The sequence below is a fragment of the Malus sylvestris genome, chromosome 11 (genome assembly GCF_916048215.2).
Source record: "Malus sylvestris chromosome 11, drMalSylv7.2, whole genome shotgun sequence".
Taxonomy (NCBI): Eukaryota; Viridiplantae; Streptophyta; class Magnoliopsida; order Rosales; family Rosaceae; genus Malus; species Malus sylvestris.
This window is the reverse complement of record NC_062270.1, coordinates 28,071,111-28,096,119: the sequence shown is the minus strand read 5'-3', so window position 1 is coordinate 28,096,119 and position 25,009 is coordinate 28,071,111. Positions and strand designations below refer to the sequence as shown.

At 37.5% G+C, this 25,009-nt stretch overlaps 2 protein-coding genes across 3 annotated transcripts; both read right to left on the bottom strand.

Annotated features, from left to right (window-relative positions):
- Nucleotides 1–38: 38 nt before the first annotated feature.
- On the bottom strand, nucleotides 39–3,634 carry LOC126588824 (heterogeneous nuclear ribonucleoprotein 1-like). 2 transcript variants are annotated; one of them, XM_050253956.1, is made up of 5 exons: nucleotides 3,255–3,634; nucleotides 3,002–3,124; nucleotides 2,552–2,819; nucleotides 1,077–2,271; nucleotides 39–612 (listed from the first exon to the last, which is right to left on the bottom strand). In XM_050253956.1, the coding sequence occupies exons 3-5, from the start codon at nucleotides 2,771–2,773 to the stop codon at nucleotides 599–601; spliced, it is 1,431 nt and encodes a 476-aa protein (XP_050109913.1). In that variant the 5' UTR covers nucleotides 2,774–2,819; nucleotides 3,002–3,124; nucleotides 3,255–3,634; the 3' UTR covers nucleotides 39–598. The 2 variants fall into 2 exon arrangements, with proteins under 2 accessions (XP_050109913.1, XP_050109912.1); XM_050253955.1 differs by having other exon boundaries at nucleotides 2,552–2,779; nucleotides 3,255–3,632.
- Nucleotides 3,635–20,936: 17,302 nt separating this feature from the next.
- On the bottom strand, nucleotides 20,937–22,943 carry LOC126588823 (leucine-rich repeat receptor-like protein kinase PXC1). Its single transcript, XM_050253954.1, has 2 exons — nucleotides 21,749–22,943; nucleotides 20,937–21,577 (listed from the first exon to the last, which is right to left on the bottom strand). The coding sequence occupies exons 1-2, from the start codon at nucleotides 22,941–22,943 to the stop codon at nucleotides 20,937–20,939; spliced, it is 1,836 nt and encodes a 611-aa protein (XP_050109911.1).
- Between the last annotated feature and the right edge of the window lie 2,066 nt (nucleotides 22,944–25,009).

Below are 25,009 nucleotides of genomic sequence, written 5' to 3'. Positions count from 1 at the left end.
AAACAGAAAATAGTATGAGAAAAAAGAGGAGAAAACAATTGAGCTTAAAAACAATGAATCAAAATGTTAAGTAACTTATTTGATTGGGGTTACCCCAGTTGGGAGTCCCTCTATTGTTTCACACTAGTAAATCAGAAAATCTCACATACAATCTGAGAGAAAAACCAAATCCCAGAAGAAATATAACAACCAACAACTTTGCCAGGCTAACAGAAACAAAACGAAATGAAAGAAAACCCGAAATTTAGAAAAATCAATTGCTCTATCTCTTTCGACAGACTAATGCTGGCTCGTCCCACCGGAGATGCAAGGTACATTAATTGAAACCGTCTTCCTGAGTATGTATCCCGCAATCTGATGCTACACCTCAATCGAATTTGAAGAAAGGAACCTAAGATTTCGAGGAACAAAAGCAAATCCCAAACCTTGACAGAAATTTCCATGTGTACACTTCCAAATCAAGGAACCTCGTTAGAACTATATCAGTTTCCTTATAAGCTGAAAATCTTAATAAGGGAGACGTATAATATTCACAACCTTCAACGTTTGACTGGTTTCAGTTCACCTACCATCACCTCTTCATACGCAAACAAATCACCTAAGCAGCAACTCCTGAAGTACATATTATCAAGGAAGAAAGAACAGAAAACATAGTGAATTCGATGAAAAGAACGTCTAACTATTAGCATACAACTAATTTGACAAGTTAAAAGAGAAGCATTAAAAAATCTTTATATCTGTTACATATAATTTGGACAACTTCAACATGCATGACCGGTAATGGAAACTCAATTAACGTCATCCATATCAACTTTCAAAAATTTAGGTTTGGCTGCTGGAATGTTATCTCTTGCATACATGAATGTAAACATGAAGAATGTTGTGGAATCAATGTTATTAGTATGATATAGAAAAGGAGCTGTAGTTTTCTATCTTGTGTTTAAAGTTTAAACATATGTAACTTTCATATGAACCATCCACAATCGAGAAAGATAAATCTTTTATATTCAAGAAAAGAGTTGTTCATTTGGAATTACAGTGTTCTCTATAAATTTCAGTTATAAGGAGATAGTTACCTCTATTTGGTTGTGTACTGGTAACGTTGTAACCTCCAATATAGCCACCAGAACTTTTGGCTGTGATGTCTGCAGGTAAATCGCTCAGCCCATAACCAAATGTGCTAGAACCATCTAGATCAGGACTGCTTGAGCGCCAAGTTGAGTCGCCATAAACTGAACCGTTCTGGTACAAGTCCCCATAAAAGCCCTCATAACCAACAGTTGATCCGGGAAATGATGAAGTTGGGGCTATACCAGTGCCACCGTTTCTTCCATATCCTCCTCCTCCCAACCCAAAGCTGCTACCTCCACTTCCATAACCATTGGCACTATTATAGCCAGAATCACTGCCTCTACCTTCAGTTGAAAAAGAATTAGCGCCCCAATTTGAACCATTGTTTCCAATCGTAACTTCAAAACCTCCATTTGCAGAGCTCAAGCAGGCCCCGGTACTGGCAGGGTTCGAGTTATTGTTGATGCCACTATTTCGCCAGACATTCCGAGTAGTCGAGTTTACTACAGGACTTCTCCTTCCATTACCGGCATTATATCCAATAGGGGTACTATACCTGTTTGAATTGCCACTATAAAAGGGGCTCAACATCCGTGCATATCCTAGACTACTGCCAAAGTTGGAATTTCCGCCATAGGTTGGGCTCAACCCTGGCTCCATATTCATACCTATTCCATATCCAGAAGTGCCAAATGGAGACAACCCGCTACGACCACTAGAGATTGGATTGAACCTGGTGTCCACATTAATGCCAAAACCTCCGATTGGGCTAGTATTATAACCCTGAGCATAGCTGTTAAGCAAACTATTGGTCCTACCCGGACTATAGTTGTATCCTATCATAGGGCTCCGGCTGGGTCCTGGGGATAGCTCCTTAGGGACTGCCCGCTTGACCTCAACCATCTTACCATTGAGTTCATGAAATGTTTTATGCAGAACTCTGTCAACAGCCTCCTCCGAGTCATAAGTGATAAATCCGAAGCCTCTTGGCCTTTGAGTGTTGTGATCATACATTACTACAACATCAGTGACTGTACCAAATTGATCAAAGTACTTCTTAAAGTCACTCTCGGTCACTGTGGATGCTAAACCTCCAACAAAAATCTTTTTTGTGCGTCCAGGACCCGGGGAACCATTGACAACCCCGGTTCTGTTTAAAATGTGCTGATCCTCCTTAGGAACAGCCTTCTTTGCTTCCACCTAAAATTGAAAACAACAAACTTAACAAAATTATTAGTGCCATCCTAAGTTCGCGTGTTGCAGATTCCAAGTAACTAAATGCAATTTCAATTGATTGACTCAAATCTAGTGAGAATACACCTAAACGGTTTTGTTTCGTTAACCATAAATGCAAACTAAACGTCATGTCTACGAGAATATGATCCTTACTAAAAATACAAGTCTACAGGACAAATTGCAGCACTGCAACTAAAATCCTACAACAGAATTGACATAAAGATAGATCAGAAGCGATACTCACTGTGCGGCAATCGATCATGTGCTTATCCATGACAACTCTTTCTGCAACCGCAGGATCCGCAAAGACAACAAACCCGAATCCACGAGCACGACCGGTTGCACGATCCCTCATGATCACAGCCTCCACCACCTCTCCATACTTCCTGAAATATTCCTTGAGCCGTTCCTCATCTGTGTCCCAGGAAATCCCACCAATGAAGAGCTTCCCATGATCTGGTTCCATCTTTTTCTGCAACAAAACATCACAAATCCGACCACCTAATTCAACTCTACTAAGAAAAACACACACTTAGAAACATATGCAATTCAATCTGAATTGAAAATCCACCATAGAACTTCATAATTCAACAGGAAAAGGCAAACTTTTCATCGTTAATAAATCTGAAAAGACTCCGATAATCGAAAAAATCGAAACAAAGAGATCAAAATGTGCATGAGAACAAGACATTACCTTGTCCAAAATTCAGACAGAACCCGGATAGTGCTCTGATTGAAACAAGAATTAGGAAACGTCAAATCCAATCTTGGAGCATCAGATCCTTCGTGAACCAATCAGAACAACAAAGTGGATTTCCTAAACAAAACAAAAAAAAGCAAAAAATAAAAAATTGAGCAGAGCTGTTGTGGATCAGAAAAGCAGACAGACCGAACAATTCAGAAAACAAGATCAACAAAAAAAGATCAAAGAAGTTGAAAACTTTTACCATTTGAGGAGGACCCAGATGAGAAAAAAGATGAAAACTAAGATCCAAGGAGTGGGATTGGAATATATGTAATGAAAAAAACAGAGGAGGATGTGGTGGTCATCCTCTCTATTTCTCTCTTTTGCTATTCTCTGTCTCGTGGCTATTCCACTCCCTGCCTTATAAGTATATTTAAAAAATTTAAATAATAAAAAAGAAATGGGGAATTTGGAAGAGCTTCAGATAGGTAAGGGGTAAGGGACAATTTTTATAAATAGACTGACAATCCACTGGTCTAAGAATATTTGGAGGAGCCAAAGAAGGGAAGATGATGACAGAGAGGAGGTTTCTTTTGCTCGAAGAAATTTAAAAACCAAAAAAAATTAAAGCAAGGAACATGTTGCATTGTTGTACTATACTCACCACATGCTCTTAAGACAAATTATAGAGCATTCAAGTACAGTTGCTTGACTTCTTCTAAGGTCTTTTTAAAGAAGCATACGATATTTATTGAGGAGAATACTGAATAAGGACGTAGTTGAGAATTCAGTGCATTATAGAGGCTTCGATAAAAACTTTTTTGGAAATTTTGACCTGATCACAGGAAAAAAGAGTGTACTGCACCTAAGTTACCTAAGTTTATAAATTATGGTAATCTTGAAATAACATATCATCAATTAAATCAGGAATTCCTAAAACCAAATCAAATCATTTCCCATTGATAGTTCGAAGCGTGCAAGTCCGCAACTTCTAAGAGTGCTTTTTTCTTTTCTTCTTTTCGTCCATCTTAATCCTTGGCTTGGACTGCATGTAAGCACCAAACTAACATTAGACATTTGTATTTTGGTGCCTTTAAAATATGCCACTTAGTACTGCATTATTCTTGTTCACTTGTAAATGAGAGATTTTAAGTTAGATTAAAAAAACATCATGCTCTTGTCGAAGAAATTATAATATTTGACAAGAAAATAAAACCAAAAGACAAAACAACCAAACTACAATTCCGTTAAGTTTTTTTATGGGATCTCAAACGATTAAATTAAATTATGTGGACACCTTATGAGATTTATGTGTAAGAGATGTACTCTAAATGTGAGTGAGACCTAAATATGGTATATACGTGTTCTGACATGTAAGTAATCAGACAAATATTAGTATTGGACTAAATATGCTTAATTCTAATAAAATATTATGAGGAAAATTAAATGAACTCGTTTTGAATTAAGAAGTGATTAAGACCTCATAGGAAACTGGTTGTAACCGACACAGATGTGCACATCTTTGGCTTTTTTTCCATGTTAACGTGTTCAATATACGCTCGTCTTATTGAGAGCAAGAACTTTAAAGAAAGAAGAGATCGAAGCATGTAGTCATGATTTCTGCAGGGACGAGCTGATATTGATTAGAGTTTACTTGAGATTAGACGTACTGACTAGTAGAGCGTGGTTTAATGACTTTATTGATTTCGAAGTTGCTCAGGAATGGTGTATATTTAATGTTCTCATTATGTGTTCTTAAAGTAATCCACATTTCCAGAAATTACCATGCAACAACAAGAAGTTTGATTATCGCCGCATAAATTTATTTATTTTTCAGACGAGTAATATTACACTTATCATATATTTGTATAATTATTTGTAACATCTCTCTAATAAAAATAGGACCCACTAACACATGTCGGTCTCATTTCTATTAGATGGATGATACAAATACGTGGTAAGAATAATAGTTTTGCTTTCCGAATAAGTCTACTCATTTTCCAAAACTAATTTAGTAATCGACACTCTAATTAGAATCAAGAATGTGAGATCTACAGACTACCAACTCTCCATGCGACACTTAATTCATTGGAAAATTAACCTTTGAGGTATAACATCACCATTCAAACTCAATGAACTTTTGCTGGCATTCGTCTCTCAGAATTTTTCTTGATATTATTATTATTATTATGTGCTCTCCGAATCCTGATTTTCTTTTGGTAGAGCAATATCCTACTCTAAGCAATGGGAAATTAGATTTAAGTCACCATATGAGTCATCCATAATAATTAGGTTTTCAACTTGTCGTTTAAGTATGTTGAATCCGAGACATTCACTTACAAATGAAGCGATGACGTAAGGGGTGGTTTGGGAGTGAGGTGATTAAAAAAAAAGCACCCATGAAAAAAAGTTGTGAGGGTTTTAGGTGTTTGGTAAACTGAAAAAAAATGGCTTATTTTGGAAGCTGCTGTGAGAATAAGCTGAAATCAAAGGAAAAAGCCAAAGCTGCTATTTGCAGCTTTGGAAAACTGGCTTTTTTTCAAAGCACACGGAGCTACATTGCTCTTTTAATGAAAAGACTCACTATCAGATTGCTTTTTTTTTCAAAAGCACTTTTACAAAAAAGTTTACCAAACACTCTGCTGATTTATTTCACAACCACTTATTCTCACAGCAGAGCCGCTTATTCTCACAGCAGCTTTTTTTCAAAGCACAGCAATATCAAACCAGCCCTAAATACTGATTAGTCGCTTTGCATAGTGATGAGTGTGGATTCAAATTTCTTCCTCCTTGATCTTGGACAAAATTGCACCTACAAAACAAATAACACCTTAGGTTAAAGCCAAGAGCCTCATGCGCCCACGATGAATGGGGGGGGCTTTGGCCGAAGAACCTCCGATGCCAAAGTTAGAATTTAGAGAGAAAAGTGTTTAGAGAGTTTTTGGAGTTTTGCAAGAGTGTGGACTTAGGTTTTTAGAGAATATGTGGTTCAATATATAGAGTATGGCCAGTCCCATTTGGAGAAAAGGTGGCCGGCCTTTGGGATGTTTTTTGGGTGTATTTTGTGGTTCATTGTGTGATTTATTTGGCAATTAATGGATTAATCCATTGATTAGCCAATTAACACATTTTTAGAAAGAAAGTTTTGGAGGTTATGGAATGAATAAAATAAATAGCTAATTGATTAGCTAAAAAAGGGAAAATGAGGTAAAAGATATATGAAATGAAATAGGTTTTGGGAGTTACCTTGTAAAAGGGATTTGATGAGATAGGTTTTGAATTATTACCTATTTTGGGCACTTTTGATTTAGTTGAAGGATGATTGCCTACTGCTCTCGCGTAGGAATTCCGTTGTACCTCAAAGGTATTTTTGTCCTCTTTTGTCAAAAAATCCACGTGTTGCCTTGTGATTATTTTTGGCTCCACAAATGCCCCCACACCTGTTGGGCTTTTTGCAGGAAATGGCAGCAGGTGTAGAGATCTTCTTGCTTGAGGAAACATAAGATTGTTTCCTATTTTGATGTTGATTCTCTCTTTAATTGGAAATTAGATCCTTCTAGGAAAGGGAAATAAATTTCTCTCAAAGCCTATTTAAGTCCACCTTAAGTGGGTTATTAAATCAACTTTGGAGAGCAATTTATTATACCCTACAAGAGAGAGAGAGAGAGCTTAGAGGATATTTGCTTCCCCTCCTGTAGCAATCTTCTACATCTTGCCCATGCAAAGGACCGTTTTTCGTTGCTTTCTTCATCTTCTCCGCGCCATACCGAAGTAAGAAAAATTTAATTTTCTTTGTCTTTTTCTTGGATAACGCTGATGCGGGTCAACCGTCGGGATGGTGAAGCACGTCAGCTGGTAGGGGCCAGAAGTCAGCTTGACATGGGCTGAGGAAGTGTTGTGGCAGAGACCACTGTTTGAGCTGCTTGGTTTAGCTAAAGCTAAGGACAGCTGTGCGGTTGGGGCCGCAGATTGAGGCGTTGGGGTGCAATGCTAGGCGAGCTGTATAACTCATGTCCTTTGAGATAAACAAGGAGGTCGCGAGCCTTATGGGCTACTGAAATGTTGGGCATGTAGGCCCCCTGCCTACTAGTCCGAGAGAAAAATGAGGGAAAAATCGGTATGGGTTAAGCTCCCCTGCTGAGTACTATGAATGATGTTGGCTGCTTAATCCTCTTCGCTGGGAGAAAGGTAGGCTGCTTCCGAGATAAGAGGTAAAGAAGATCAAGGCAGATGCATTGGCTCATCTGAATGCTGTCATAGGGCCTACTATGAATGAAGGTGGAAAGAAGAGATCTTCCCCACCTACTCAAGAGATGCTGGTTGAGAAAAACTAAAGACTTCCTCCGCTGCTTGTGAAGGTTCGCCTACTGCCGAAAGGCATGTGATTGACATAACTTCTTCCAATGGGAAAAAAAATGAGGCTGCTAGATCTGAGCATGTGGCGTCTGCCATGTCGAGAATGGCTTGTTCCAATGGGAAGAAAAATGAGGCTGCTAGATCTGAGTGTGTGGCGCCTGCCATGTCGAGAATGGCTTATACGATTGTTTATAGTATTGCTCAGTGTAGAGGTCTTATCATGCCCCTAGTGCCAAAGTCTGTGCCAAGATGTACATTGGGCGCTAAGTCCAGCTCTCTTTCGGAAATGCTTGCTATTATGAAGAGCGATAAGGTGGACTCTGCTGCTAAAGTTGCACTAAGGCCCATTCTTTCTGCTACTGAGACTGATTCGCTTGTTGGGAATGAGGAGACTGCTCAAGTGGGCAGCTATGAGAAATCCACTGAGCCTGCTTCTAGGGAGGCTGCTGAGATCCGTGTGCTCTTGAAACCAGATCTTCTTGAAGACATGGACGTTTGTGCCAAGTTTGTTGATGGCATTTAGAAAGGTTTGTTTGCCCAAGTTCCTTTATGAAACATACGACCCAATATAGAATGACTGCTCTGCTTACTATGATGCAATATAGCAAGGTTGCCAAGGAGGTGGTGAAGATTATGGTAGTCGAAGCTTATTCCTCGTCCGAGGAGATCAAGAGGTTAGATTCTGAGCTCGTTGCTTTGAAGGGGTCTAATATTTCTGCCCCCACTTCTTTGCAGCTTGAAACCGCTCGCTAAGATATTGTTGAGTTGAAGACTAAGCTTGACACGATCTAAGTTTAAGTATGAAAGTGTAGAGAAGGAGATTGGATGTTACATACCTCAGATTCAAGATCTTGAGTTTGCAGTTTCAGAGCTTCGTCTCGCTGCTTATGTAAAGGATGAAGAGTAGATTGCTGCTTATAATTAAGTGATCCACTTCAAGAAGGTAGTTGATAGGCTTGAACCCCAAGTGTTGGAACTTCAAGGTGTACTAAAGATCAACAAAAGTCTAAAAAAGGAAATGGATGAGTTGCAACGCATCCGTGTTGGTCTGCTCGAAGAGGATGAACAGCTGAAGGGTGAGAAGGATGGGCTCAAGGTTTCAAGACCTTCTCTATTTCTCCAAAGTACTTGCTTGGTTTTACTTTTGAGGCTTCAATTGGTGAAGTAGTTGGAGAAGTTGGTGCCCAGGATGGGGCAGTCAAGGGTGAAGTGCTGGATGATGCCACTGCTAAGAGCGTCGTGGTTGCTGAAGGTGTGGTGACTAAGTAGTCGTGGGATGTCTAAGCTGTTGAAGTGTAGTCTTCTAGGTAGCCTTTAGGATTTTCTTTGTTTTTCCTTATAGCTCTTGTTTTGCTTGAACTCATTCGGCATTTGCTAATTGTTTATAAACATGTTTCCTTCGCTTTTCTTCAACTTCATCTTCACTTCTTTTGTTCATGCCCTAACCTTTAGACTTTATAGACTAGTGGCAGGCGTGCTACGTTTCTATAAGTAGACAGGCCTATGTAGCCTATGCAGTTGTAGGTGTTGGCGTAGAACTTTACAAAGTTGTTAGCCATAGGGTTGGCAGCCGAATGCCTTACTTACGGAAGTAGACAAGTCCGCGTAACCACTAGGCTGTTAACCTTGGCTATCTCCAATTCCGTAGGTTGCGTAGCAAGTATCACAACACTTTAGAACTTGGTGTAGGTTGTTTTGTGCTTGGCAGAGGTGAAGCTTATCGACTACGTAGCATGTCGATAGTGGATAAAGCTTCGTGTATACATGCTAACTTGTTTAACCTTTCACAAGAATGTGCAGTTGTATAAGTCTAGCGTGGTTTTATTGCTCGAAGGGCAAGCCGTAGGCAGTCTTCCGGAAACTGTAGGTTACTTTAGTGCACCCGGTAGCAGCTTTAGGGTTCCAGGGCAGCCGTCTACAAGGCGTACTACTTAATGTGCCCCCTCCGTCTCTAGGGCCCCGTTCCCCACGGATTAGGCCAAGAGACCCAAAATCCTTCAGTTAGCTAAGCCTTGAAAAAGACCATTGTGGCTACTTTTAGGAATCTCGACGCAAGCCATCGTGCATTTAGTTATACTAGGGTAGCCAGGCTCATCCACGTCTGGATATTCAGAATGTAGAGTTTATCCTTCCGTATTGGAGAGTTAACCCATGTTGGTGTTTAGGAATTGGTTTACCCTTTCGCACTGGAGAGCAATTAGTTTATCCTCTCGTACTGGAGAACATGGTTGGTCCCTCAGGGGGCGCAATTCCTGCGATGAGTCCTTAAGAAAGGCGCGGTCTTGACCTGCCTGTCCATGTTGCTCTTCGACATGTCCTGCTCGTTTGTGTCGTGGTTTTGGTGCACGTGGTTCACCTTATGTTACTCTCCATTGCTCTTGGCAAGGGCTGCCAGTGGAACTTGTGCTGGACTGTTCTCGTGCTCTCCGTGGGGCATCACGTTTGCCTACTCCGTTGCCTCATAAGAGAATCTCATTGTGGGCCTAGCCTCGTATGGACGCTTCTTCTGGAATGTCCTGAGTGCTCATAAAAGTGTGGACCCAACCTCGAATGCACATTGACTTATAAGCCAAGTTGGGAATGAACGCTTCTTTGCGCATCTAGGTGGGAGAAGACGTTTCCCCGAGGGCCTAAATGAGAGTGCACACCACTCGAACGCTAGGTTCGTGGCGGGCTGAGCGATTTTTTGTCGGGAAGTCGCTGAAATGAGTCACATTCTTCCGCTTTTGTCCTGTTTCAGGACACCTTATCTGGGGCACGCTGCATCTCGATGCGCTCTAGGAATTGGTTCACCAAGGTGGTTTGATGCGCGAGGGCGCTTGTCAAGTTGGTGACCTGCTGGGGTCCGTGGTGCTCACCATTTGGATTGGAAGAGTCTGGATGATGGGTGTCTCCATGTGTGGTGGAAGTATAGTGAACTACAGGTACAAAGTTTGAGCCCAAAGGGGGCATTCTTGCAGAAAAGTAGGGCGAAAGTAACCCTGAATCGATTATGGGTCCGATGGTTGGAATATGGACCGTTAGAGATAGGCTTGGAATGGATTTGGTCGCAGGCCAGGTCATCGGAGCGAGTTACGGGGTGTGTTGGACCAGCGCCTACTTAGGGTTTGCATGACTGTGGGCCTTCCTGGCCGTTGGGCTGCCACATTATGGCCTGCTGGTTGGGTGGCTTGGGCTTGGCCCCGTTGAGCTGCCTAGTTGGCAGCAACTACCACGTTCTAAGATCGGGTTTGGGCCTGCTGTCACAGTGGGCTGGGTCTCTTGCCTTGGGCCTGCTATGCCAACTGCCAAGTTTTGGGTCTCCTGCCCATAGGCTTGGAAATGGACTTGGGCTTCATGCCTAGGGTTTGGTTGAGTGCGGCGCTGCAAGGGCATCGGCGGTGGAAGTTGTGTCGTGGCTATTGGTGGTAGTGGCGCGGCTCCGCGGCAGTGGGGTTCCTCCTACCATCGCGTTAAGCCTTGAGGATCTTCGTCGTGGGGCTATGTCCTCGTCTCCACTCTCTAGTCCAAATCTTTACACGTGCGGTGTTCTGTTCGTCGTAGTTTCTGAATTTCCTACCATTGTATCATTTCTCCAGGGATTGATCAAGAAACTTTTCTAGGAAAAATTAATTGATACGACATGTGAGAAATTCAACGTAATAGAAAATTCAAGAAACAAATGCAAAAGGCTTCTTCGAGTATTTTGATTCAACTCTCAATGAAAGCACCAATTTGTCGATGCAAATTTTTGCCGTCTTTAGTCTTGACGAAAATGCAACTGCAAAACAATCAACACTTTTAATCAAAGACCTAAGCCTCATGCGCCCACAAGGTGGGCGTGGGGGTTAGGTCAACGGATCTCCGATGCCTAAGTTAGTTTCTCTGAGAGAGTAAAGTGTTTAAGGCTTTTTTAGGGTTGCAAAATCTTTGAAAATTTGGTAGAATATGGGGTATTTATAGGGATAGGGCTGTCCATAGTGTTTAATGGAGATAAATTCTCTACATATTCCCAAGATATTAAATAGGAAATAATATCTTGAGATAATGGAGTAATTATCCCTAATTGATTTAAATTAAAATTACTTACTTGATTGGAGTCTATCTTCAAATGGGAATGTATTAAAGATAGGATTTGGGTAATTAATCATTATCTTTAATTCCTTACCAAGGGCATGTGAGCTGTGGGTAGTCGTATTCAGCTGCTGGGACGTCCAGGGCCGGTCTTGAAATTTAGGAGGCCCTGTGTGGAACTCAAACAGGGGCCCTTACATAGTTCAAAATTTTGATTGCTACATTTTCTTTTATAGTTTATATTTTTTTTATTATGGATTAAATTGATATAAAGAAAAAACAACATGAAGCATAATATGGTGGTATGCACCTATCTGAAATCCTATGTTTTTTTGTTCGAAATCCTTAATTTTTAAATACAAAAAGCATGGAGTGATGACTATGTAGTTATCGTATCATCGTACAAATATCATAATCATAACCATTAATGCTCTTTATTAGCATCTAGAGTTCATCTCATGAAAAAGTTGTGTTAAACGAATCAATAGTTATGATATTGATAGCATCTTACAATGAAATATTATTTTTTATTGCATTTTTGCTCACACCCTAAAGCAAGGATTATTCTCACCACCCCCCTCCCTTCTCGGTTGGTTGCTGTTAGATTATTTGAAAATTCGAGATTCGAGATTCGTATCTCTAACGGTAAGTATGAGCAAAGTTGTATTATAATTTTCTTTTGATATATAGATGACTAAAGTCTTCAAGTGGATGAAACTTATAATTTGATAACTTTTAAACGGTGATCAAAAGAATAAACGATTCTTATTATTACAAATATTCTATTAAATGGTGTCATATAAGGAAGAGGCTTTTAAAGATTATATTTTTAAACTTTTAAAAATTTTAATTTATTATGATATTACTAATTGTAGATTTATTCGCAAAAGTTATGTTATACAATGAAAGAATTTTTTTTTTTTAACAAACAATGAAAGAAATTAAACTACAAATATTCAAAAAAGAAACAAATAGTCTAGCTTAAAAAAAGGCCCAAAATGGTTACCTGGACAATGCCCAATAGGATAGAAAAACTAGGATAGCTGGAAAAAAAATCAAAACTAATAAACATAAGCAAGTGTGCAGTCAAACCCGTGCAAAAGTAAATGACAGTACCGCCGATCGACAACTCTACCAAGAAGGCATTGTGATCATGTTCACGCATTTATATGTGTGTGTGTGTGTATGAAGGTTTTTAGAATTTGGGGGCCCAAAAAATTGAGGGCCTTATGCTGTCGCACACTTTGCACCCCCTCAGGGCCGGCCCTGGGGACGTCCAGGGATGTGAGCTGCGCGTAGGAGCATCTGAGAAGCCTGCCCATTTATTGAGGGTAATCTTGTCTTTCTTAAATAAAAGTCCACTTGTCGCCTCTAGAATTTTTTAGATTATTTTAGGCTCCACAATGAGCTGTTGTTGTACTTTCAATTCCTCAAACAACCGACCCTAGTAAAGAAAACATTTCCAAACATGAATACTGAGGAGGTTGAACGTATCGATATAGATCAAGGAAGCATGAAATGTCCTCTATTTGTGGCCTTTTTTGTTCCTTTTTTTATTCTTTGGGCAATACCGAGTAGGAGGCCTTTGTTAATTTGTTCGTGAGTGAGTTATAGACAGTATGTAGTGGAGAGAGGACCACATGCATTCCATGTGTCATGTGATTCTAAAGAAAGATATGAGCCAAAAATCAAGCATATCCTGATTATCCATTTATTTATTTATGCATGGAATAATGGACAAAAGGATAAGAGTCGACGTGACCACATAGAAGATCAACCTCATGATCGATCGATATCAAAACTGAAATTCCATGAGATTGCATTACAAACATAAAGGTGGCATTTACATGTATAGAGACATGAAAGTTGACCTTGCTAGTGTTCTCAACTCTAAAACCTTCATTTGAAGGGTAAATAAAAACGTACGTACGAAAAGAACTGAAACCATATGGTAACAAAGCTATATTATCACCCATAAAATCATGGGACACTTAGGATGCGGTCCCTAACTATCAATATTCTTTGATTGAAACATTGTTAGTTTTTAGTTTTTTATTGAGGTCCCTGACATTAATGTAATAATGTAAGTTACTATATTCTTTAAATTAAAAATTAAAAATTGAAATTTGTAATTGTTTATATTAATGAGATTTTAAATAAAACCCATAATTTATGGGATTAAAAATAATAAAATATAAATTATACTCTCTATTATATTGTGTGTGTGTGTACATATATGTATGGGTACATTAACCAAAATTAACAAAAAAAGTTATTGTACCAAAACATGGATATATTCTCAAATCAACGAAAAAGAATGTACCCATATAAGTTTAAATATGGATTAAAAAATTTGAAAGGATTTTATATTAAAAAAAGGGTACATTTTACATATAACAAATTGATATATTTGAGAATGGGTACATTTAAGATTAAAAAAATTGAAAAATTATATGAATGGGTACATTTAAGATTAAAAAATTGAGAATCTTTTTATATATATAAAAAAAACTAATAGGTACAAACTTAATTTAATTTAATTTTTTATTATTTTGGAAATGTTTGAATTGAAAATTAATTAGAAGTTTAATAGAGGTGTGAGTATTAAACCCTAAATTAATTACTCATTTTTATATTAAAAAATTATATAATAAACATGTAAATTTATTATCACATTAATGCTAGGGACTTGAATCAAAATTTGAGAACTAATAAGGTCTTAGTCAATGAACAGTAAGAACTAGGGACCGGATACTAATTTTTCCTAAATCATTTATCTCAACTTACGTGTGGTGGTCACGACCAGTAGCGGATCTACATGAGGTCTGTGCTGTGCAGGTTGCAGCGGCGTCTTCTCCTCTTCTTTTTGGAGAAGACGATCGCGCGTGGAGAAGAAAGAAAAGGATAATACTTGGGTCAGTACCCAATTTCACTTACCATCTATGTGGCCCAATAAATTTAAGACATATGTCAATCTCAACTTTTGTTATCTTCGTAACCAAACGCAAACCAACCCCATTAAACCCAATACCAAGCAGAACTCTTCTTCTCCGATGTCTGCTAATCTCCATGCCATGGCTATGCTTTCTTCTTCGACCCATCCTCTTTCCTCCATCTTCTCTACCCCTGCCCCAATCCCTCTTCCAACTGTTGATTCCACCACTGCAATGAGATTGACGACGACGCAACTATGTGGGTTTGATGTGGATGCCGCCAACTTGTGACGACAAGGATTACGAATGGCTGATGATGGAGCTCAGCATGGCTGTGGAGGACAAGATTGGTGAAGTCTTGAAATGGCGGAGTTGAGGAGTTCATGGTGGCCGGCTGTGAAGATCTTGGCAGACTTGTTGGAGAAGAGGAAGACTATTGTTTGGTCACGGGTTTAAATCATGGATTTGTGTTTGATTACAGAGATGACAAGGTCCTTGGATTGACAGATGGTTCAAACTTATTAGGCCACATAGATAGTCAGTGAAAATAGGTACTGACTGTTCAGTACCCAAGCATTGTTCGAAAGAAAATAGGATCCTTTCTAACAATTGGCCCAATAGCACCATCTATTTGTTCACTGAGAAAGATGGTTGAGTGACAACTTAGTTGTTTATATTGAGAAATATGTTTTTTATGTATTGGTAATGATGCTATTATAGAACATTTTTACATTATGAAACCTCGTCGTGGACGCTTGAATTATGATTTTATAGCTTGTAATGTTGTTTTGCTTATGATTTTTGAATGAAATGTATTATATTTAACTTTTCAATGTTAATTTTGTCTATAAATTTTTTGACCTTTATTAATGGGACCCTCCGAGTTTAAAATCCTGGATCCACCACTAGTCACGACTCGTATTTTATCTCCCTTCTTATATGTGACCTAAAACATCAGAAGAAAGATAAAATAAAAGGAGTCCATGAGCACGGTTCCAATTCTTTTGTCAAATCTAAGAAATGCAAGTAGTATTCATTTTGTCAAACTCTAGCGTCGTTTCAATTTTGAGGAAATGTTTAAGCTAAAAAGCATGTAGACATGAAAAGATACTTTTGAAATAATCTGATAAACTAAGTATCAATATGCATGCTAGCATGTTTAAATGTTTGTTGACCCAAAAAAGATAAAAAGCATGCTAATACAAGACCTAAACCAAATATATGAATAAGCCCACCCCAACCAAATATATGAAAAAGCATGCTGATAAACTAAGTATATTTGTATAACAGCAGGAGCTCACCCCAACCAAATATATGAATAAGCTATGAAATCATGCTAATACAAGACCTAAACCCTCAAACATAAAAGATTGGACTTACCCAAATAATAAATATTTCAAAAGTTTTAGTGTAAAATAAAAATTCAATTTCGACTTTTCCAACATAGAGCAAGTAGAAAGCAATACGTTTTGGAAATTTCCGTATGTTTGTTTCTCTCGCAGTAGATATCCTGCAATGTTTTTCACCTAATTACATATAATTTAATTGAAAAAAAAAATTACGTAGGATTTTAATTACGAAAAAAAAAATATATATTTGTTTCCTTTTTCTGGTCATTAGGAAGAAAGATTATAAAGTGTATTAAATTTTAAATTTGTTGTTTTGGGTTAAAAGCTTTGATATATATCATTAATAATAGTACACGTGTTACAATATAAGTGGTTTCGATATACATTGTAAAATATAACACATTACGGAGTAGATGGGCACAATAATTTCCCATCTTAGTAGGGATTGCTTGGAGTCATTTTATAATGGCAAAGGACACATTATTGCATGTATTTTAAGAGGAATAGCTGGTAATTAATTCATACTTTAGTAGTTAGCAATAACAAATTACATGCCTAATATATTTGAGAGTATGAATTCAGGAAAATGATCATAATTGAGAGTGTGGTTTTAGGGGCAAGAAAAGGATAATGATTTGACATGGAAGCTTATGTCGGACACATTGGTATTGGCTTGATAGTGCGCCAGTAATTTAACTTATAAATTATTTGCCTCATCCACAGACCAAGCTGGAGGCCTCGAGCAAAGCATGTTATAAAATGTCTAATTACATAATAATACAAGACAAAATCTAGCTGTACATTGAAACTCATGAGTTACAACATCAAAGTTTGAGTAATTTCTTTTTACAAATGATAAATAATCTACACTAAGTTCATCTAAACGATAAAAAAGAAAATAATTTGAACTCAAATTACAGTGGTTAAAGAGAAGAGATTTTTCAATGTACTCAGCATACAAAGAGGTACACCACGTGTCGTTATATAAATAGATGAACACTGAAAAATATAACCAAAAAGGGGACATGTCAACTTTGTCGTCCAGTTATATGTATTATGATATATCTCTCATTAAAGAGGGAGACTATATCCACTATAGTAATCCACCACTTGCAAAGTTTGAGTAATCACATTAGACCGGGTGTATCTTGATCATCATCGGTTACATACAACACCTTAATTTGCATCTCTAAATCAGAAATTATGATATCATCCATATTTCTCTCTATACCTATTTTCTCCATACTCCAACCATCTCTTAAACTTCACCCTTCTTCGACAGAAAATTTAAAGACAAGAATTCGATTCACACCCAGAAAACTTTTCATTACATTTAATTGAATTTTTTGGTAGTTACACCCTATTTTACAAATCAAATGACGTGTCACCAATAGAAAACGAACACGTTTATCAACGTTTAAATGATAATCTAATTATCAACTTCTATGTCATTTAATTTACAAAATTTTATGTACAAATTTAGTCTCCTTAACATAACTCTTACTTAAATGGACTAGTCCTAGACACAAAAATTCTCTTTAAAATGAAAAAAAACTAGGTCTTGGTCTATGATGGCTGTCTTTCCAAAGTTGGAGGAGATTCCAACTTTGTTTCTCCTCTACCCTTGAATTTTTTAATAAAAAGAACCAAGACAACTAACTTTAAAACAAATATTTCCTAAAAGAATTCTACCTTCTCTTGAGTTCCCAGGGTCACATAACACTTGAGGACGTTTATGTTGACAACAGTCAAAATAAAGCCCAAATATGGGGCTATGCTTCATAATTTACCATTACATCTTTCCGTTAAAATAATTTAGAATTAAATTTTAATTGTTGAACCGATCAAAAATCATAATTGACAACACACTAAAATTTGATCATTTCAACAAGTAAGAGCTGAAACTAGATCATTTCAGCCCACAACCCTTATATAAGTGGAGGATGATTCTTTTCCCTTCTAATATCTCTTCCCTTTCTAACCCTCTTACTTGAATGGTTACGGTTAAGCCATATCAACATTTTATATTGATTTTTTTATAGAGATAATAAGATAAAAAACAAAGTGTGAAAAGAGAGGAGGAAAGATGATGAGAATAGAAGGGGAGATAATCCTATTCCGATATAAGTTACATTTTAGAGAGTAGGTCTGGAAATACAACAGTAATGTCTATATAAAATTGATGATAATTTCTGGATGTTGACATATTAAACTTACCTGGCAACGCCAATAAGTGACCAAATACAACCTAGAAAGTAAACAAAATGTCCCATCCATAATGGCTTGTTAGTCACGGTCGTGGATAAGGAAATCTCATCCAACGACTTGACCTTGCCTTCTGTATTAAGTGCAAGTCCAGCGTTGTTAAACGCCATGGGACCGGCTGCTCAGCAACCCAAATCGCCAACCTTCCTCGCTCCAGCCCATGCGGGTGATTGGGCCAAGGGGAGGCCCGTGTGAGAGGGGAGGCATGAATCTAAGGCTCGACCGTCTGGGAACGTGCTGATGCAAGACTGACGTCAACTACATTAAAAAATTAATAAAATATATAAAAAATGTAAAAATTAGTAAAAAAATGTAAAAAATTAATAAAAAATGTAAAAAATACTAAAAAATGTAAAAAAAAATCCGAAAATTTTCTCTATAAATATCTTATCATTATCTTCCTCTTTACACCATAATTTTATATTTTCTCAAATACTTTGGGTTGTAATTTCTTATTTAATGACACGTGGCACAACGATACCGATTAAAAATCCTATCCGAAATTACAAATAAAATTATTTTTTTATTATTTTATAAAATAAACAATACTAATATTTTATTGCTTATTGTCATAGCTATTCAGTTTAGGATGAAGATGCAAAAGATAATTACTGTTTATTAAAGACAGTTACTATTCATTGAAGGGGATTTAATAGGCAGTTGCTCTTTTGTGGGTGGGGGGCTTCCAACGCTAAAAAGTGCTCTAAACCAAGTGCAATTGGGACTTTAGCTCCAGGCTTCCAGCACGTCCCTCTCAGTACATGCATGCAATAAATAGTGGACGAGAATAGGTTTTCATTTTTATGGTTTGATTACATAATAGCATTATTCACACTCGTTTTTACTTCTCACACATCTTTACTAATTTTTTATTATTAATTTTTCAATTTATTGATCGGACGGCCGAATATTGAGAAGGGTGTGTGAGAAGTAAAAATTGATGCTTGGAAGTGCTTTTAAATTAATTGGAAGCACTTTTGGTGAAAGGGTTTTTGGTTACCTAAAGCACTTGAAGTGCATAGTAAAAGAAGTACCAGTTATGTGCTTTTTGTAGGAAACACTTCAAGTGTTTTTCTATAATTAACTATTTTTTACTAAGAATTGATTTCAAAAACACTTTCATTAAAAACATTTTCAGTAATTAAAAACGCTTATTTTTGTGCTAGATAGGGTGGGAAAATACATGTTAGAACTCACGGATATAGTATATAGAGAAGTTGAAGGATGATGAATAAATATGTAAGCAAATGTATATATAAAAAAATGTACACAAAATGGGCAGAAACACTTTTATTTGAAGTACAGCAAAATTTTTAACGAGGCACACATCATGCATATTCTTCGAAAACACTTCTATTTTCAATTCAGAAGCACTTTTAATTTTTTTTTTGCCAAACTCTATTAGAAGTGCTTTTGGTGACATGAAAGCTCTTTTAGCTATTTTTCAAAACACTTCTAAACATGCCTACATGACATTCTGCACCTTGCAAAATAGATGGAGTGAATAGAGTTTTTGTATGGAAAGTGGTGGCTTACAGGTTCAAACTCTCCCCTTAGTCTAGTATTTAGAGTATGAATATCACTTGTAATAACAAAAAACAAAAAATTGTATGCTCCTCGACGATGTAACGAAGCGGCTCACTAGGTGATTAAATAAGACAGGTAATTTGCTCTTGCAATCCCGGTCACATGTAGCATGAATCACCACTTTATACATTAGTTACAAAAGAGGCATTCCTAAATGCTAAGATTAATTTAGGCGTGGGAGAGAGGGGATTAAATAAAAAAGAGTGAAAAATACATCCATTGTACATTTCTTCTACATATTTTTTTTTTCTTGTATACTTATAATACTTTTCTTTTACATACCCTCGGATTTTAATCCAGGATTCTACATCCGCTTGGTTTTTACTTTATGCATCTTTCCTTATTCATTTCTTCTACTTATCTCTTACCATCCTTCCTTCACTATTCTATATCATCATTTTTCCAAGTATCTCTCATTTATCTCTAACATAAAAATGAAAATAAAAAACAAAAAAAACGAAGTAGTTATCAAGCGGACTCTTAGGCCTCAAGAAGATTGGTTTGGATATGATTATTCATTATATTGAAGGCATTCTAAAGGAAGAATTGGATGTCAATTTTCTTATTTTGTCCAAGTTAAAGGTTACACTTGAAGAAAAGTTGTCTCTATTAGTCCTACCATTTTAGAGGGATTAGTAAAGATATCTTTTTCTCATGAAGAGCCTTCAACTTGGACAAAAATATGGAAAGTTCTCATCCATTTTTCATTCAAAATACCTTCAATACAATGAATAATCATATCCAAGCTCATCCACTCTAACAAACGAGGCCTTGGTTTACATAATTCATGGGTAACTAATAACAATGATGATATAAACCTTCGTAGTTGAATTGAAAGAATTATTTATTTTGCCCATGTAATGGTTATGTAAACTGCTTTTCCTCAAAATCATACACGGTTACTAGTCTTTGATATGAGAGATTTTTCAGTGTGACTGGAATACGGGATGGTGTACCACGTGTCATTATACAAATGATGAGATATGTGTGTTAAAATGTTAATAACTTAAAAAATACAATTTCCCACCATTTATATAAAAACACATGATGTACCACTTATGTTCTGGTCACAATAAAAAATTTATTCTTTGATATATACGTGTGAGTGACTAAGATTGAAAATTAAGTAATTACCAAGACAAGAAGCTGCTTGATCATGAACCACAGCTTGACATGATATATATCAAAAGTTTGTTGTACTCTCTCTACCTAATAAGTAATAAATAAATCCGCTGCTGCCTTCTTTTATCTAACAATATATAGCACATACACAGATTTTCTATATAGAAAGTACTCAACAGGGCTAGTTGTTCTTTATGTTGAATGTAGATAAAAAGCTTGTACGACCTAAAATCCGATACAAAAGTACGCAAAAATACGTACGTAAAGTAGAAGCCTCAGTTAATAATTTGATCCAGGACTGTCCCAGGTCTCAGGTATGATGGAGTGAAGGATACAGCAGTTGTCTTGGTAGCCACTACACTCTGTAGTACAATCCGATGAATTTGGAGTGTCATTTATAACCTCTTCAATCTTTCCGTAAACATTTTCCGCAGTTGGCCTGTTTGTAGGTGAAGCTGATACACACTTGAGGGCAATGTTGAGAAGAGGAAATGCCCATTCTTTTGCAGCTTTAGCAACCTCCTTGTCGAAGACCTCCCCAGTCCACTCCTCCTTAACCATGGCAGTCACCCACTTAGGAAGGTCTATCCCAGTTCCTTCAACAGTTTTGCCTGTTAGTAACTCCAGAAGAATCACGCCGAAGCTATAAACATCTCCCTTTTCTGATAACATTTTCTCTGGGGCTGTGTAACCATTGGAGGAAATGGTACACCCTTTCTTGGGGTTGAAGAAACTTGAAAGCCCGTACTCGCTAATCAGTGGTTCATCATTGTCATCTAAGAGGATATTTGAAAGCTTGAGATTCCCATGAGGGATGCAGTCATCAGACCTCTGATATATGAAGTCTAGCCCCTTTGAAATACCGCGTGCTATGGAGAGCCGAAGCCTCCATGGAAAATCCCTCTTACCTTCTGTGTAGCCTGCACATAAATATACGAAGCAGTTAAGGGCATTTGTAAATTCTAGGTGATTGAAAATGTGCAAGGAATATGTAGATGTGGGCAGTGTGCCCACACCCTTGCACCCAAGTTCGAATCCCACCCCACCCCTAAGATTAGAATAGTACATAGAATAGTTTGATGTGAACTTACTCTCAAGCAGGTTTAGCAGACTTCCATTGCTTTGAAACTTGTAGATCAAAAGTTTTTCTTCATTAGTGGAATTGTAACCAACAAGTGGTAGAATGTTGGGATGCTTTATAATCCCTATTTGTCTCATTGTTTGGCCAAACTCCTCAAAGGGTACTTGCAATTTCTTCAATCTTTTGACTGCATATAGGGCATTGTTTTTCAGTATTACCTTGTAAAGGCTGCTGCAAAAGGACTGGTTTCTCAAGTCAGCTGTGGCTTCAAGGAGGTCTTCCAATTTAAAACTTTCATGTTCTTCAACAAAGAAGACGAGCTCCGACCGGTTCTCCACTGGCTTCTCTCCCTCTTGAACCTTAGGAGGCGGCATATTCTGAGGCGAGTCTCGAAGCGATTTGAGAATCTCCCTCTCTTCAGCTAACTTAGCAGCCTTCCTTCCCGCAAAGTACATGAACAAGAGAAAGAAGCCAAGCCCCACAATTAATGGCATCATGCATTCATATCTCTTGTACCACGGTCTAGATGTATCTGAATCACTTCCACTGCCACTGCTTGGTCTCTCGGACTCTGTCTCTACGGCCACTGAATTTACTACCTTTTCCTGCTTCATGGCACCATGTCTCTGTAATCTCCTCGATTTCTTCACGTATGTATGAATCGGCTGAACTCCCTCTTCAGAGCGTGAGGCGGTGCTAATAAAATGATTGTTGGAGATGTCCAGTCTCCTCAGATATTTCAGTTTAGTCAGAGCCTTGGGTATCCTTCCACTCAGAACATTGCTGCTTATATTCAAATATGTTAGCCTTGTGCAGTGCAATATTGAGGTAGAAATAGTTCCCCCAATTTGGTTTCTTGCTAGGCTAACAACTCGAAGATTCGGGAGATTACATAGTGAACTTACATCAAGTATGCCACTAAGATTCAAATTTTCAAGCTTGATTTCTGTTATCGAAGTAGCGAGTGAGTTGCATGTCACACCCTTCCACTTATGTATGCAGGGATTTTGCCGCATAGGTGCATTCTGGCCAACTTTAAGTACATCTTGAGGATCAACAGCTCTAATGAATTGCAGCAAAGCTTCAAACTCTGGTGACTCGCCTCCCATGCATACCGCGATTGAGAAAGAAAACACCCCAATGCATATCAGTCCCTTCAGAAACAGATTGAAACCTCTCCTGCTCGGCATTTTTGTTGGACTCATCAGAAACTGAGTGAACTGTGATAAACTATGTTCCCATTTGTCTACTTTCCCCCCTTGTTTCTCCCGAAAATATTGAAGTGTCTCAAGGCAGGATTATAACTTACAATATCAAGGTGCATGGTTCTACTATTTGGTGCGTCAGATGAGGATATTTCGTATACTACAAAGATTTTCTTTGTATTTTCTCCATTGTGTGAGATAACCAATGTTTTGAACAATTTGTTAATCCGTTACCTTCAATGTGATGAACTACAGCCATAAACATAATTGACAAAAAACAAAAAAACAAAAAAAATTGCATAAAGTCAGTTAACCAGTCTGCATTCCTGGCACACCCTTTTCCTTTTTTTTTTTTAGAATCCCTCTTTGTTTATGTCTCTTTTCTCCGTTAATTTATTCAACTCAAAACATCAACAAGAATATACATGAGAAAATGGTATGAACAACTCATCTCTTCATATTTTTTTATTCATTTACAAATTGAGGAACCAAATATTGGATTAATCATTTCGACGGGTACATCTATAATTTGTCTTCGTGGAGATTATTAATTTATGGGAAAGAATATTACTTGCCTTTGACTTTTGGCTAAATTGTACGCACAATATCATAATCAGGGGCCAATATATTGATAGGGCGTGAGTAAAAACCAATGTACGTCTTTCGGAAACTCTGAACTCAAACTGTGGCTGTTCCGGAGTGGCCAAGATTAGGATGATCATCTAAGAAATTTGCTTATGACTACAAACAAAAGTTGGACATCTCTATGCATCAAAGAAACAAGAATTTAGAAAGATTAGGATTCGTTGGTTTGTAGTTTTTACTTTTGTCTAATTGGCGATGTCCATTTCTAAATTCTAAACCAAGTTAACTTTTGTGGAGTGGTTTGTAGTGGTGGTAACTTTTAAATTTTGTATTTGTTTGTGTTTGATTGCTAAAAATTGTGATTCATGTGTAATATGTTCCCTTGTGTATATTTATGACTTGAAATTAGTCAATCCATGTAAAGCTCGAGATGATGAGCATTTTGGTCCAAAGCTGTGTGAATTCGAGTTAAAATAAGTCAACATATAAAAAGTGAAAAATGATAAGATATTTCAAGTACAGATATAATTGAGAGTGCTTCTAATCATAGTTGGATGATTGATGTAGTGGTTATGGGTGTTATGTTTTCCTTGAGGTGGAAGTTTGTAATCCCACCCATGTCACATATTCTCTTAATTTTTTTTCAAGATCATTAGAGCGGAGGGACTCGTCGGAGTTTGATTGGCCATGGGCTACTAGTGGTGGACAACGGAGTTGGCTGGCAATATTGGTGAATGATGGTCGTGTCCAGCCAAAGTTGGCCGATAATGGTGGTCGTTGGAGGAGAATCTCGTCGGAGTTATTGGTTAATGTTTGCGTGGCAAATTTAATATACACTAAAACACTGTTCATAAGAACAGTGTCCTTCATATTTTACCTTCGCTTATTTTGTATTATTACAGGTCTGCCATGTCTACTCAGTTTGGTCGGCTTCAGTTCGAGACGTTCGCATGCTCTCTCTCTAAACGAGATGTTTCTCTTCCTTCTCCTCCTCCTCCCCCAACTTCCTCCACGACAACGTTTGGATTAAATTCCCCATTTCTGTTGCTACAAACATGAGGATGCAACCCAAATTTCTTGCACCTTATTCTACCACTATTGTGATATTTTCCACCCCAAGTTTGTGTTGATTTGTTTTTCTGGGTTTTGGCAAAAAAGTGGTAATTGTAGATTTTGATATCGAAGGGTTAATCGTTTGGGAAAATGATAAAATGGGAGGAAAGATATTTTTATAGTGATTGAGGGTTTTGTGTGACTGTATTATTGTTCAGTTGAATCCCCAAGAGACCAATAGGGGATTAGTGATGTTCTATTTGAATTGCAGTTCATTAGGGACATTTTTATTAAAGTAGAAGAAGGAATAGCGTATGAGGATTAGACAATTTTACATTCAACTGAACACTAAACCCAACCTAAACCGCTGAATATATATGCATTCTTATCAAATTTTTCCATAGTTTCCTTTTTATTCTTCCCTACTA